The sequence below is a fragment of the Nannospalax galili genome, unplaced genomic scaffold, assembly GCF_000622305.1.
Source record: "Nannospalax galili isolate Female #2095 unplaced genomic scaffold, S.galili_v1.0 scaffold257, whole genome shotgun sequence".
NCBI classification, from domain to species: domain Eukaryota; kingdom Metazoa; phylum Chordata; class Mammalia; order Rodentia; family Spalacidae; genus Nannospalax; species Nannospalax galili.
Genome location: NW_008340854.1, coordinates 4,081,588 through 4,098,114, shown reverse-complemented (window position 1 = coordinate 4,098,114; position 16,527 = coordinate 4,081,588). Strand labels below are relative to the sequence as shown.

General features: G+C 37.6%; 1 protein-coding gene across 4 annotated transcripts in view; it reads left to right on the top strand.

Moving 5' to 3' along the window:
* The window catches only part of Thada (THADA armadillo repeat containing), a 408,197-nt gene that overhangs the window by 88,103 nt on the left and 303,567 nt on the right, over nucleotides 1-16,527 (top strand). For all 4 annotated transcript variants that reach the window (XM_029564835.1, XM_029564834.1, XM_008835873.3 and 1 more), the window contains exon 23: nucleotides 14,505-14,637. In XM_029564835.1, coding sequence (XP_029420695.1) covers nucleotides 14,505-14,637 — 133 coding nt within the window. The remainder of the gene's footprint in view (nucleotides 1-14,504; nucleotides 14,638-16,527) is intronic.

Here is a 16,527-nt window from a genome sequence, read left to right as displayed (position 1 = left end):
AAAGGCTACTGATTTTTGTAGCTTAATTTTATAACTTGCCACTTACTGAAAGTATTAATCAGTTCTAGGAGTTCTCTGGTGAAATTTTTGGAATGTCTAGGTGTAATATATCATTTGCAAAAGGGATAATTTGACCTACTCTTTTCCAATTAATACTCCTTTAATTTCATTCTCTTGTCTTATTGCTCTAGCAAGAGTTTCAAGCACTATATTGAAAAGGAGTGGAGAGAGTGGACATCCTGTCTGGTTCCTGATTTTAATGGGAATGCTTCCATTTTTTTTTTTCCATTTAGAATGATGTTGACTGTGGATTTATTGGTTATAGCTTTAATAATATTGAGTTATGTTCCCTCCAGTCCAATTCCCTTTGGGACTTTTTCTGTGAATGCATGCCAAATTTTGTTACAGGCCTTTTTTGCATCTATTGAGATGACCATGTGATTTTTTGTCTCTGGGATAAAGCCTACTTGATCATGGTGATCTTTTTCATGTGTGTCTGTATGTGGTTTGCAAGTATTTTGTTGAGAATCTTTGCATCTGTGTTCATCAAGGATATGGGTCTATAGTTTGCTTTTTTGGTTGTGTCTTTACCTGGTTTGATTATTAGAGTGATGCTGGCTTCATAGAAGGAATTTGGGAGTTCTTCCTCTATTTCTATTTTCTTGAATGATTTAAGTAGTGTTTGTTGTAGATTTTTAAATGCCTTGTAGATTTCTGCTTTAAATCCATCTGGACCTGGGCCTTTTTTAGTCAGGAGATTTTGTATTACTGTTTCAATTTCCATGTGTGTTATGAATCTGTTTAAAGTGTTGATCTCTTCTTGGTTTAGCTTTGCTGGTTCCCCTGATTTTGGATATTCATTTCTTTTAGGTTTTCAAATTTAATAGAGTATCAATTTTTATTTATTTATTATTATTATTATTTGGTCTTTTTGAGACAGGGTCTCCCTATAGCCCCAGCTGTCCTGGAACTCACTATGTAGACCAGGCTGGCCTTGAACTCACAGTGATCCGCCAGCCCCTGCCTCCCAAGTGCTGGGGTTAAAGGCATGCGCCACCACGCCCGGCTGAGTATAGATTTTTAAAGTATTCCCTTATACTATTGTGGATCTTTTTGTTGTCTGTTTTAATGTTTCCCTTTTCATCTCTGATTTTGTTGATTTGAATTTGCTCTTTCTTTCGGTTAACTGGGCTTAGGGTCTATCTTGTTTAGCTTTTCAAAGAGCCAGCTCTTAGATTTATTGATTCTTTGTAGTATTTTCTTTGTTTCTATTTCATTAGTTTCTGCTCTGATTTTTGTTATTTCTTCTTGTCTACTGGGTGTGAGTTTAATTTGTTCTTGCCTTTCCAGAATCTTGAGTTGCAATGTTGTCATTTATTTGTGGTCATTCTGATTTTTAAAAAATATTTTATTTATTATTTTTATTTTATGTGTATGAGTGTATTGCCTGCATGTATATGAGTATACCACGTCATGCAAAACCACGGAGGTCAGAAGAAAGTGTCATATTTCCCTGGGACTGGAGTTAAGGACGGTTCGTAGCTGCCATATGGGTGCTGGGACTCGAACCTGGGTCCTCTGCAAGAACAGTTAGTGCTCTTAACTGCTGAGCCATCTCTTCAGCCCATCTGATTTTTTTAATGTAGACACTTAGAGCTATAAATGTCTATCTTAGGACTGCTTTTAAAGTGGCCCAGAAGTTTTGTTGTATTGTATTATCCTTTTCATTTAGTTCCAGGAATACTATTTATTTCTCTCTAATTTCTTCTCTGTCCCATTCATCATTCAGGAGTGTGTTGTTTAATGGTTAATCTCCATGAGTTCATGTAGTTGCTAGGATTTCTTCTGGTGTTAATTTTAAGGTTTATTGTGTTGTACTCATATAGAATGCATGGAGTTATTTCAAGTTGTTTTTATTATTTATTTATTTATTTATTTATTTTTTGTATTTATTGAGGTTTGCTTTTTGCCTTAGCATGTGATCAATTTTTGAGAAAGTTCCATGGTGTGGTGAGTAGAAGAAAGTCTATTCTTTGTTGCTTGAGTGGAATATTCAGTAGATGTCTATTAGGTCCATTTAATGTATGGTATCATTTAATTATCTGTCTCTCTGTTTAGTCTTTGTCTGGTTGACCTGTCTATTGGACACAGTGGGGTATTGAAGTACCCTACTGCAGTTAATCTGTGTCTCAAAGTCCTGTGGTATTGTTTTTATGAAATTGAGTACACCAGAGTTTGGTGCATATATGTTCATGATTGTAATATCTTCTTGGTCAATTGTTCTGTTGATCAGAATGAAGTGACCCTCTTTATCTCTTCTGATTAGTTTTAGTTTGAAGTCTATTTTTTCACATGTTAGAATGTAACCCCTGCTTGTTTCTTAGTGCCATTCGCTTGGAATATTCTTTTCCATTTTTTCACCTTAAGGTAGTATCTACCCTTGAAGATGAGATTGGTTTCTTGCAGACAACAAAACTTGGATTTTTGTTTCTTAATCTAGTCAACTAGCCTGTGTCTTTCATCTGGGCAGTTTAGACCATTTATATTTAAAGTTATTATTGAAAGATGTGTATTGGTTGTTGCCATTTTGATTTCTGTTTGCATTCTTGGTATACTTTAGTGTTTCCACAGTTATACCTTCATTTAGTTTCTTTCTCTTGCCCCTTGGGTATAATTGTTCCTTTCTCTGTTCTTTGTATTGTTTCAAGTGTTCTTTCAAGGGCTGGTTTTGTGGACATGTATTCTTTCAGCCTATTTATGTTGTGGAAGATTTTTCTTTCCTGTTCAACTATAATAGACATTTTTGCTGGGTGAAGTATTCTGGGTTGGCATCATGGTTATTTAGAACTAGGAATACTTTGTTCTAGGTTCTTCTGGCTTTCATAGTTTGCATTGATAAGTCAGCTGTAATTCTGATGGGCTTTCCTTTTTATGTGGCTTGTGTTTCCTTTGCAGCTTTCAGTATTCTTTTTGATCTGTATATTTAGTGTTTTTACTATGATATTCTATGGGGAATTTCTTTTCTGGTCCTATTGATTTGGTATTCTATGTGCTTCCCGTATTTGTATGGGGATGTCTTTCCTTAATTTTGGGAAATTCTCTTCTACAGTCCTGTTTAAAATCTGGTTAATACCATTAACCTGAAATTCTTCTCTTTCCTCTATGCCTATGTTTCATAAATTTGTTACTTTTTATGGTGTTCCACATTTCCTGCATATTCCATTCCTGTGTTTTTAACATTTTGTTTCATAATCTTTGCTTCAGTGTCCAGTTCTTCAACTTTATCCTCCAGTGTTGATATTCTATTTTCCATTTCATTTTTTCTATTGATGAGACTTTGTTCTGTTGTTTCAAATTGGCCTATTGAGTTTTTCACTTCCTTCTTCATTTCAGCCTGCGTTTTCTTCAGTATTTATTTTTAATTAAAATTTTTTTTCAGAGACAGGTTTTCACAGCAATGATATAGGATGTTCCCTTGATAAATCTATGGACTGTCCCCAAAAGGATTTAATTTCACCTTTGGCTCTTCTTTAAATATCGCAGGCCGAAGAATTTTTTTTTTTCACTCTCCATGTCCGGCTGATTTATTTATTTTTTAAATGGGGCTTTTGGCTACTCTAACATTCCCTTCTCTGAAGAGGTAACCCTAAAATTTTTTAAGGATTAGATAAAAACTCCCAAATATTTTTTGATACTTTTGGACTTTGGAATGGGGTAGGTTGCTAATAGGCCCAAGGACATTGTGAGTTTTAGCCAAGAAACTGGCTACTTTTCTTTGGGGTCTTTTTACCCTAATTGCCTAGCTAATTCCTACCTCCTGTTCTTATCACACCATCCTCTGAAGAGGTTACCCAAATTGCCAGTAGGCAATCAGGACGCAGACTGCTATGGCTTCTTCCATGCTGAACAGGGACATAGGGTGAGGCACTTGGAGTACCTACCCCTTCAGAGGGTCTATCTAAAAGACTCCTAAATTGTATAACTCTTATCTCAAGGCGGAAAAGAAAGTCTTTGAATCGTGAATAGGAGATGTGAAAGAGAAGTAAAGGCAAGAGTAATTAGCATTACAAGTTCTAGACAGGGAACTAGGAAAAAGTCAGAACAGGGCAGTTTTCAAATGTTCATATGAGAGTCCATTGGAATTTCTTGACAAGGGGTTCCAAAAGCATCCCTCTATTGGGTTCCTCCTCATTTTTCTTTTGTCTTCCAAGGATGGACTCTTAGAGTGATGGATTCAGGATTTGCTTTCAGGTATTTTGATAGCTGTTGGAGTGTTTAGAATCAGTGTCAGTTCCCTCTCAAAGGCTTCTAGGTAGGGGGAGAAAACAAATTTATCCATCATTTTAGAACTCTTTTTTTTTTGGATACAGTTTGTAAAATTTAGTTTTATTTATGTGTATGATATATGTTTGGGCATACACTTGCCATGGTGTGAGACTAGAGGTCAGAGGTAACTTTGGGAATTGGTTCTCTCTCTTCCTTAATGTGAGTTATGGAATGAATTCAGATTGTCAGGCTTACACAGCAAGCACCTTCACTCCCTGAGCTACCTTGCCAGTCCCAGAAATGGGATACATTTTAGTAAATTTCCTTTAGAACTGGTAAACTGAAACTGATCCTTATATGGGTATTTGAGGTTAATAATATTTAGGACTAATGAATTGTGTATGACGAACCTTGAACCCTTAGTAAGGAATTTAAATTTTATAATGTACTCAGAGGCAGTTTGACAAGACAGTCCAAGTCCAGACAGAAGAGCCTTCAAAGAGGATGACTGTTCTTCACTGGGGAGATACTTGCTCACAGAAGCAGGATATTGGAATTCCCCTGTCTGTGGTTGGTGACTGAGTAGTGTTGGCAAGGACTGCTTCTTCATTCAGGATCCTTTCCTGTTTCCTTACCCCTGGATTATTTGTTGAGTAACCAAAACAAACAACTAGGGTTTGCTTCGTTGTTCTTGGGAGCATTCCAGGGCCCCATTTACCTGGCAATTTCTTCATTATCACAAACACCAGTAATTCTGGCATTTTGAAACCATTTCCTTATAAGGGCATCTTTCCTTGCTGGGGAGTGAATTAAAGTTTCATTGACTAATCCAGATTCCAGGGTACTGCCTTTTTAGTCACAGTGACCTCATACTGAGGTCTAAAGGTTAGAGTCCCTAGTTCCTACCCCTATCTTTTCAATTTTGTGCTCACCTGAAGGCCCAGCTAAGTATAGTCACCAACACTGGCTAGTCCTTATTCAGTCATTCAACAAAGTTTCTCAATGACCTGCTGTGGATCAGATGCTGTTCTGGACAAGCAAGCTCTCTGGACTACTGAAAATGTCTCCTAAGCTTTAGTTACTGGGAACCTAGAGATATTGGTTGGGCCTAGTCTAGGTGTAAGGGTTTATGTGTAAGCCCCAGGGGTCTTTCTGTCTCTGCTTTTCACCACCATTCCCAGACTTTTTACATGGGTTCTGGGGGCTGAATTCCAGCCCTTATGTTTGCATATGAAGCACTTTACTGACTGGCATCTCCCCAGTCCACTAGAGGAAGTTTCAATTTAGCAGTTTAATCTTTAGGAATAGCTCAGCAAATTAGTTTGTTAAGCAGAAATTAAAGACCAAGACCAAGATCAGTTGGTTTAGCTGTCTGTCCCAGATGATGGAAAGAGTAAGTAGGAGAAAAAAAAAAAAAAAAAAGAAGGGCAATGCAACAGTGCAGTCCTTGATGGGAGACAGGCTAGTGATTTCTTTCTTTTTTTAAAAAATATTTTATTTACTATTTTTTATGTGAATGAGTGTATTAACTGCATGTGTGCACTGGTGTCATGCAATGTCCACGGAGGTCAGAAGAAAGCATCGGATCCCCTGGAACTGGAGATACAATCGTTGTTAGCCCCCATGTGGATGCTGAGAATTGAACCTGGGTCTTCTGTAAGAGCAGTCAGTGCTCTTAACTGCTGAGCCATTTCTCCAGCCCAAGGCTAGTGCCTTCTATATGAAGTGTGAATGTTTGAGGTGGTGTTGGGAAGATGCCTAGAGCAGTTGGGACACAGGTCAGGAGATGGAAGAGGAGTCAGAGTTGAAAATGGGGGACTTGGGAGTCCTCCAGTTTTGGGGGTACTGTTAGCCCAGCATTTTGGGAAAACCCTCAGTCCTATGTCAATAAAGAGAGTTAGCTACTCTGGTTGGAAGCATGTATTTGGAAAATTAGCCAAACAGGAAATAATTGAATATTTGGAGAGAGTCTCCTAAAGAATTTTAGGAGAGAAGAGAAAGGTTACAGTCTTGGGTTAAATGTTTCACTTGCTGCTCAAGTGAAGAAATGGTCATGTGAAGCATAGTTCCTACCCATGCTTACAAGTGTGAGAACATCAGCTAAATAACACTCCACAAACCTGTGGTCTTCATCATTTTGACCCCTATCTTTGGTTTTGTTCTTAAATCCTGGAAACAAATTATCTTTGGAGGCAGCATATGAGCTATAGCTGATTTTGACATGCTTCTTATTAATGCTGTCACCTGCTGGCTCTTTTGATGTCCCTTATCCCTGAGAAACACTACTATGTGTATGAGTGTTGTGCATGTATGTATGTAAGTGCACCCATGTCATGCAGTGCCTGTGGAGGCCAGAATAGGGCATTGAATCCCCTGGAACTAGAGTTATAGATAGGTGTTAGCTGCCCTATGGGTGCTGGGAACCAAAACTGGGTCCTCTGCAAGAGCAGCCAGTGTTCTTAACTGCTGAGCCAACTCTCCAGCCCCAACAAATATTTTTTGAGTTCCTGATTGGGTGTCAGGTCCTGTTCTAGGTAACGAGAATAAAAAAATGGACAAGGAAGAATACATCTTGATTATCCCTGAAAACTTGGTGCTTTTATTTTAAAGGACACCTAGAAAATCATAAGAAACTGTCAGATAGCAACATGTGTGTGTGTGCATGCATGTGTGTGTATTTTTGTTTGCTTTTTAAAAAATTATCTTGTGTCTGTGTGCATGTGTGAGCAAGGGTACCATAGCACACAGGAGATTAGAGGACAACTTTTGGGAGTCAATTCTCTCTTTCCAGTTGTAGGATCTATCTATCTGAGGATCCAATGTGGGTTGTCACATTTGCAAAACAAACACTTTTACCCACTGAGACATCCAGCTTGCTTTGTTGTGTTTGTGGGGTTTTGTTGTTATTGTTGATGTGGGGTTTTTTTGTTTTGTATTTTTGCTTTTGTTTTATTTTTTTTGTTGTTGTTCTTTTTTAGACAGGTCTCATATAGCCCTTGCTAGAGCTCACTGTGTAGTTGAGGATGGCCTTAAACTTCTGACTTTCCTCAATTCTCCATTGCTGGGTTTGCAGATGTGCACCACCATGCCCCTCTCAGCAATGTATATTTTGATGTGATAATGTTTGGTGGTAAAGAAAGGCCTCTCTTTACTTAGACTAAAATGCTCTTTATATCAGGGAAAAATGGTTAGATTGACTAGAAGCACCAACTTTCTGGGGGCGAACTTTCTGAATCAGTACTGAAGTCCTTGGATATTTAAGAACAGAGTGGAATGAGATGAAATTGAATGAGATTGTCCAAATATGTAGAATGGTGTGAGTCCAATTTCCTGTGAAACACATTTTGGAGTAAATTGATATACAGACAACCAGGAGAGGGTATCTGGAACTGACCTAAAATAATTCTTGTGTCTTTGCATAGTGTTTTAGAAATGGAAAGTTTGGCATTCTGAATAACCACCCTGAGGGTTTATTCTTTATTTTTTATTTTTAATTTTTTATTTTATAACCACATGATTAGAAGAAGCATTTCATTACAGCTTTAACGTATTCAGTAACAATTTCCAGAGCAAGGATACATCTCTTTCAAAAGTGGCTGTAAATTTTTAGGTTCACAGTTGAATTAATACAGTTATGAAATATTGAACTCACAATAAACCCTGTAAGAAATAAAATTGAATGAGCTTTTAACCTTTAAAGAAGATCTCCATTTCATTTTAAAATATGCTTTTTTCCTACATTTTTAATGCTATTAACACTTAGATGTTTGCACATCTCTATGTATCTGATTATTACTAGTCACAGTTGGTTATACTTGGATCCTTGGCACCTGAGTATGGATATAAAGTCTTCAAAACTTCTGTTCAGATTATTTAGAATTATTTAAGTGATTGGCAAATGAAAAATAAAGAAAAGTAAGGGCCTTGGCAATGTAGATATTTATTAGCAATCAACCTGGGTATATAGCTTTTTTTTTTTTTTGGTCTTTTTGAGACAGGGTCTCCCTGTAGCCCCAGCTGTCCTAGAACTCACTAAGTAGACCAGGCTGGCCTTGAACTCACAGAGATCCACCTGCCTCTGCCTCCCGAGTGCTGGGATTAAAGGCGTGTGCCACCAGCCCGGCTATTGGTACTAATTTTACATGACACCATAACTTAATTGAATAAATTGTTATTTAGAGTTGTTCTTAAACCCAATAGTTTTCACTTTTTCCTCTATTTATGAGAAAGGGAAAGGACTTCATTTTTTCCAGTACCAAACGTCTTAACAATAATAGCTTGGTAAGTAAATGATTATTTGGAAGGCAAAGGTATAGGTAGAAACCTTGGCTTTATGCCAGTGAGGTTACACCTGATTAATTTCTTGACAATTGGGTCTAGATACATTTCTGGGAATTTGTTTCATATATTAGCTTAAATATACTTCACATTTGAATGTGAAAGTAGTTGCTTTGTGTTTGTAGGTGAAATAGTTTCTTTGGGCCATCATGAATCATTCAGTTAATATAAGAAAGCAGCTTATTAACAAGAATAGATTTCCCCAGTTCCCCAGGGGAGTTGGAGTACCTCCAAAATGAATAAGACACAGTTCACTTCATGGCAGGCACAAGTGAGTCCTCTACCAGTTGGATTTTCTATAAGGTATGCTGCTTGACAGGTGGCTTTCCATCCATGTCACTCAGTCCATGTGGCACTACTTTAACACTTTAACTCTGATGGTTCATGTTCAGTGACTGAAAGCAGTCTGAACATAGCCTGGATAAAACATGAGTAGGAAGATACTTTTAAGAATTAATGCATTCCATGGCCAGGTGTGGTGGCACATGCCTTTAATCCCAGCATTAGGGAGGCAGAGGCAGGTGGATCTCTGTGAGATTGAGCCTAGCCTGGTCTACATAGTGAGTTCCAGGCCAACTGGGACTGCAGGGAGACCCTGTCTCAAAAAGACCAAAAGAAGAGAATGCTTTCCAAAGTCATGTGAAAATGCTTTCTGAACTAAGTATTGTTTGGAAACTTGGTTCTAGGCCATAGCCTAGAACAGCAGCATCTACCTACTCCATAGGTTTTTGGCTTTTCAGAATGAAATCCACTGAAGCAAATAATAGGAGTTGGTAGTGTCTTTATCACCAGCCAGATCAGGCCAAATGTGTAATGGAGCATTTAGGGCAGGAATCTTAAAGTAGTGTTTTCTTATTAAAGTTTTGGTGTTAGACCTATTTTACCTCTCTTCTTTTTTTTTAAACTCAGTTTCCAAAAGTCTGAGAGACAGGGTTTGGCTAAGAGAAAGGGACATGGGACATGACTGGTATGAGCAAGGGACAGAGCTATAAGGGACAGATCAAGCAGCTTTGGCTCTTACTTGGGTCAAATGACATAATAATAGGAGAGATTGTAAACAGATGAGGTACATGATCTGACCTTTTTTTTTTTTTTTTTTTTTTTTTGAGATTGGATCTCACTAATTCAGGGTAGCCTCACACTCAAGATCTTCCTGCCTCATCCTCACAAGTGCTAGGATTATACATGTTTGTTACCACTCTTACTTTAATCTGGCCTTTAAAAATGCTGTGTTGAGAGTAAACTAACAATTAAAGTAGAGGGACCAATCAGGAAGTTACAATATGACTATTTCAGAAAGAGATGGCAGCGGTTTGGAGAATGCTGAAGATGGTAAAATGTCAGCCCCTGGATGTCATTTGAAAGTAAAACCCACATGGTGTGCAGACAGGTTATATCTGAGATTTGCTAGAGTGGCTGACTCCAGAGTTTTTACTTGAGTCCTCCAAGAGAGAAATTTGTCAATCCTTTATTAGAATGTAGAAAACTGTGGTTGGGAAGGGTTCTGGAGAAGTTCAGGGCTTTAGTTTGTCAAGTTTACTTTGTCATATGGACACCCTATTGACACTATTTGGTATTACTTAACTTTATGGCAGTACATCTTTCAGAATTTCTTATACTGAGAGTCTCTGGAAAGGACCTTTTTAAAAATTACATTTTATTTATTTGTATGCATGCACATGTGCTCATGTGCCACTGTGTGTGTGTGTGTGTGTGTGTGTGTGTGTGTGTGTGTGTGTGTATGTGTGTGTATTAGAGGACAATTTGCATGAATCAGTTCTCTTCTTCCACCATGGGGGTAGTAGGGATCAAACTCAGGTTATCAGCTGGCCCAGCAGACATGTTTCTTGTATGTCACAAATAGTATTGAATTTTGCCTCCACTTTTTAATATAGTTTGATGAGGTATAGAATTCCAAGGACAATGATTTTCCTTCAGCATTTTGGAGATACTATGTTTTTTATTATTGCTAATGAGAAACTTATCTTTGATATAATTGATTTTTTTAAACTGTCTATAATTCTCTAGCATTAACATCTCTTTTGAAAGCACACTTTCATTTAGAATATTTCTAATGTCTTTGTCTAATTTTGTTGTTGTTGTTCTTTTGAGACAGCATCTCACTCTGTAGCCCTGTCAGACTTGGAACTCATGATATAGACCAGGCTAACCTAGAAGTCACAGATATCTGAGCATGCTGCTGCCTCCTGAGTGTTGGGATTAAAGGCGGATGCCACCGTACCTGGATAGTATCTTAGTTTAGATGCCTGTTCTGTTCTTTCAGTACAGCTTGTTTTTCATAATTTCTTGCACTTTAAATTTTCAAACAGGGTTTCAATAGCTTAGGCTAGCTTCCAGCTCACTATGTAGCCAACTCATGACCCTCCCTACCTTTACCTGCTGAGTGCTGGGATTAAAGGTTTGTACTATCCCTGGCAAATACATATTTTCTTTTTATTTCTTTACCTTTGAGGCACTAGTATTAAACCCAGGGCCTTGCATGTGCTAGATAAGTACTCTGCCATTGAACTACATCCCCAGTCCTCCTATACTTTTTAAATAGAAATTATTCCTTCATTTATCTTTTGAGTATACTAAAAGTAAGTTATTTTAAGGCCTTTGCCAGTCTGCTCTAATTGTAAAATTAGTTCCATATGGAGTGAATTTGTATTCTAATAATTTTAACTCATCTTAATATAAAATTCTTTGTGTATTGTGAATTTTGGCTTGTGGGCTGTAGTTGGAAACCTTTTGACATACTTGTTTACTTATTTCTGTATTTGGACTTATTCTTCTAGCTAAGAATGTAGATCAGATAGTGTCATTTGGTTCATCTCTTCGTAGTCCAATTGGAATATCACAGATCTAGCCACCAAGTTGGTAGACAGCCTGGTACAAAGTCTCCCTGAACCCATAAATTTTATTGGCTTCAACCCCACCTCTGGTAGCCCCTTTTCAGTCTTCTCTTATTGGAGAGGAAGCCAGTGAAAATCTTTTTCTTGGAGAAAGACTGGTTATCCTATAGAAACTTATTTCACCACTGCTATTGCTAAATCTGTCATGTAGTAAGTCTCTTGTGTCAGCATTTTGACTCCTTGTAATTCCATTCACTTTACCCCTATGGTTATCTTGTTCTTAGACTCAGCTGACTTTAGAGCTTCTATTAGTATATTTTGGATATTGTGAGAATATTGGTGTTGTGTAAATGTGGGAGGATATTGTGTCAAAATCTAAGCCAACTCTGTATCTTTCTCAGAAATTCCATTGAAACTCTTTAAAATTTGTATTTCTCATAATTAGACAATATTTTTATAAAATGACTAGTGAGAACCATGTTCCAAGAGTAAACTCATTTAATCTAACAACTTCCATGTGACAGAAGAGGAAAATGAGTAGAGAGTTTCTTTAACTTGCCTAGATCACAGCTATTATGTGGCCTAGAAAGGATCTAAACCTAGTAACTCAGCTCCATAATTAGTGTTCCTAAACTCTGTGTCTTACATGGCTTATCCATCCTGACTTCTTAGTTGGTGTTTTTAACTTCTGTGATATAGCTCCTCATCTGGCAGAGGAAATATCTTCTCATACATTTGTTTGTTGCAAGGGTGATGCAAGATCAGATGTGAAAAGCCTGGTGGTTTTGACCTGATATATAATAAGTATGCAATAATGTGTTTCTTTTTTGTAGTAGGCAAGTATATTTCCAGTATGGTAACTTAAATGAAACTTGTGAGGTTTTGTTTAAAGCACAGTTGTTAGAGTTCTATTATTGGACCAGATTTTCCTGTGTGACTGTGAGGTGGGAGGTCTGGCCCAGGAGAGAAGCAGATCTAGGAAGCAAGGTATCAAAGAAACAGAATCCATTAGCAAAGTCCAGACTGGAAACCAGAGAGTTAAAGAATTCATCAGAAAAAGCTGGTTTGAGCCTGGGAAATTCCACACCAGAACAAGGTCTGGATTGGATGGTAGGAGTGAATGCCTCAAGCATTTCCCAGAGCTCCTTCCACAGGTTGCTAAGTCTTTAGCTATGGGCACAGAGGGCTCTTTTGAGGACATTTTTCCAGATTTGACCTTGTAGAACATTCTGTTGGCCTTGTTTTAAAATTCCCCAAATTAACCAGGAGCATTCGGTCCTTAGTATGCAATACCCAAAGGAATAAATAGGCCTGGCTACATGTTTACAGTTAAAATGGCCAAGAGTCTAAGTTAAGGAATTGCCTCTGGGACCTTGGCTGAAGCTCGTTCCCTGTCATCTCTGGCTTCCTCAACTCTAGCATGTAGTCCTTCTACCATTCTTCCTAAAATCTTCAAAGTCTAGCTCATATTCCACTTCTTCCAAACATAGGCAGGCTCACTGGCTCTATTGAGAAGCATCATTGAAATGGCATCTTGGTGTACTCGTATTTCAGTGCACTTATGGGCTCAGAGTAAGCAGGAAAGTTCCTATCATGTCCTGCAGTTCCTTTCTCCCTGTAGTCTTTCCTACACAGTAAATTCCTGTAGAAGACATGGTCTTAGACTTCAACCTTGTCTTTAAACCCATTGGTCCTGCTGTGGGACAGAAAATACAAGGAAATGAAATTTGTAGATATCACCAGATCAAGTTGGTTTTATTTTCTTCACTTTTGTATGTAACTCAAACTTAGGTAGTTAGATCACATATACAATAATGACTTTTGTTTTAATTCCAACCCCCTGCCTATATGGTGGGCTAAATTAACCCATATATTTTATTCTTTGCAATTGTCATCATCATCATCCTCTTCTTCTTCCTCCTTTTCTTTTCTTTTTACTTTCTTTCTTTCTCTCTCTTTCTCTTTCTCTCGTTCTTTTTTCTCTTCTATTCTGTTCTTTCCTCTTCCCTCCCCCTCCCCCTCTGCTCAGCCAGAGACTTGTGAGGAGGCCTAATGGCCTGAGTTTGATCCTCTGATCTCACAGGAAGGCAGGAAAGAATCAGTTCTTTAAGAGTTGTGCCCTGACCTACACACACACACACACACACACACACACTACATTAAAAACAAAACAAAATGAAACAAAACTCCTGATACAGTGTTCAAATAACCTGTAAAATTCTTGCCTCTTCTCAGATAAAATTTATTCTTAATACTGTACAGATTTTTAAAATATTTATTTGTGGGAGGCCACATTGTCAGTGACATTAAAATAATTTCTAAAATATTTTACATGCATTTAGTGTGATTATGTGTAATCTGTATAAATAAAAAGAACATCATAGCGCTACAGTTACAATGTCTTTGTTCGAAATTAGATGTCTTATAAAACAAGTAAACCCTCCACAGAACATTTTGAGTGTGGAGACAAGCCTCATGATAAAGCCCATTTTCAGATAAGACAGTAGCTATAAGAAATAGAACCTTTAAGTCCAATGACACATAGTAAAGATGGTGTCTTAGTTACTTTTCCTGTTGCTCTGATAAGATACCCTGAAAGAAGCAACTTAAGGGAAAAGGGGTTTATTTTTGTTCACAGTTTGAGGATACAGTTAGTTCATCATTACAAGAAAGTCAAGGAAGAGAGTGGTGAATGCCCATGCTCAGCTAGCCTCTTCCTTTTTGTACAGTGCAGGGTTCCAACCCAGGGAATGGTGCCACCCACAGTTGATGGATCTTCCCACTTCAGTTAACCTAAGATAATCCTCAACAGGCATACCAAGAAACTTGTCTCTTGGGTGATGCTGGATTTAATTAAGTTGACACTTGAAAGTAACCATTATAGAAGGTATTAGGTTAAAAAGTACAAGTAGGATGTTTTTTAGTTTCACTCTTCCCAATGCAAAGATGTTTATTATTTCCAGCAGTGTTAATGAACATCATTAGTTTGCACTTTTACATTTAGCATCCGATAATTCTCAAACATTTGCTTCTATGTACCATTAGGTGCCCTGATGTAAATCTGCAAAAACTGCCAGAGCAGTGGTTACAGAGTGTTTTGGAGGAAATTAAATGCAGTGATCCCTCATCTAAACTCTGTGCTACAAGGCGCAGTGCTGGAATTCCTTTCTACATACAGGTATTTATCTATAAGACTGACTGTTAGTCTGTTTGTGCTTTGATATATTGTGTTTTAGCATTCTTTATATGTGAATGAGCATATTGCATTGAGTCATTTCTGTCTTTTCAGTACCACAGCATTTGTGACTTTATTGTTTTAATTTTTATTACATTTATTTTTATATGTATATGTGTATGTACGTATGGACGTGTGCATGTTATGGCATACATGTGGGGGTCAGAGGATTACTTGCCAGAGTTGATTCTCTCTTTCCATCATGTGGATCCCCAGGATCAAACTCAGGTCATTATGCTTCATGGCAAGTACCTTTACCCATTGAACCAACCCTCCAGTCCCTCTGTGACTTTTTAAATGTGTGGACAATATGTTCTATGACAGATCTGTTCTTGGAACAAGAGGTCAATCTTGTAATCAGAGGGTATTATAGATTTCCAGTAAGCAGAAATCACTGTGGCATGTTGATTGTTCACTTCTAGGATATATCCATAGTTGAGATTTTTAAAAAGTGTTCATCCATTAAAAAAATTTATAATCTTGGTACTGGACAGATGACTCAGCCATTAAGAACACTGGCTGTTCTTACAGAAGAGACCCAGGTTCGAATCCCAACACCTACATGATATCTAACAACTGTCTGTAACTCCAGTTCCAGGGGATCTGATGCCCTCTTCTGTCATCCGCTGGCACTGCACAACATGAATGCACTTATACACATGCAGGCATAACACTCATACACCTAAATAAAAATCAATAAACCAAAATAATAAAAAATCATAATCTTAATAGTAGCTAACATTTCTCAGTGATTATATCACATATATTGTTTCATTCAATTCTTGCCCAAACTCTATGAGATAGGTACAGGTATCATAAATATGTATTCCAAGTGAAAAAACTGGGCTAGTAGAAGTGACTTGCCAAAGGCCACAGGGATAGTAAGAATTGAGCAAAGGACTGAACCCAGTTTGGTTCATCTCACTCTTGATTGTTTCCTCATATGAGACTATGTGTGAGTGCAATTCCTGAACACAGATGAAAGCATTCTGGAGTCATCGTTGGCCACCTTAGTTTTCGAAATAGTTATACCTCATAAGTTGCTTCATATCAACATATGCAATTATTGCTGCCGATTGGTAAATATTTCTTTTTTATGGTATTGAAAAATCGGACTTTTACCTTCATGATACCAAACAGTAAACAACAGTGCCCTCACAATAGTACATCAGACACCATCCTTGTTTAATAAAGATCCACAAATGGAAGTAAAATGAGGCCTCTTTTTAAGTAACCCTGTATTTTTTCCTTCCTTCTATTTATTTTTTTCTTCTAATTCTTAGTCTTTTTTTGACTTTATATGCCCATGGGACACCAATTGCAGAAGTTATTGACAGAGTTCGTTGGGTTAGTTCTGCTGGTTGAGTTTGTATGTCCCCCAGAAAGGAGCTCCTGCTTGATCTGAGCCATTCTGGATCAGTGTGGTTTCCTACTAGTAGCTCTTTCTGAACTGGTATGTTTATGTGTCATTCTTCTCTCTGAGGACAAACATTCGGTAGCTACAGATTCTCCTGCATGTTTGCGCTATGTGCTTATTCTACTAGGGATTTTCACCCTTTTCTAAGAACTGGTCATAATGATAGAGTGATTGACCATTCATTTTTCTGAGCCCAGACTCACCAGGCAGCAAACTTTGGCCAGATATTTGAGGTAGTGGAGGCCATGGTTCTGGGAAGAAGACTTTTCAGTAATTGAATGTAGCTTTCTTAATTATTTTAGTGGGATAAGATTTCAACTATTAGAAAAATGTGCACAAAGAGATTGCCATTTCCCTTAGCATGACTTGCTAATAAAGTGTGTGTGTGTATATATATATATATATATATATATTTT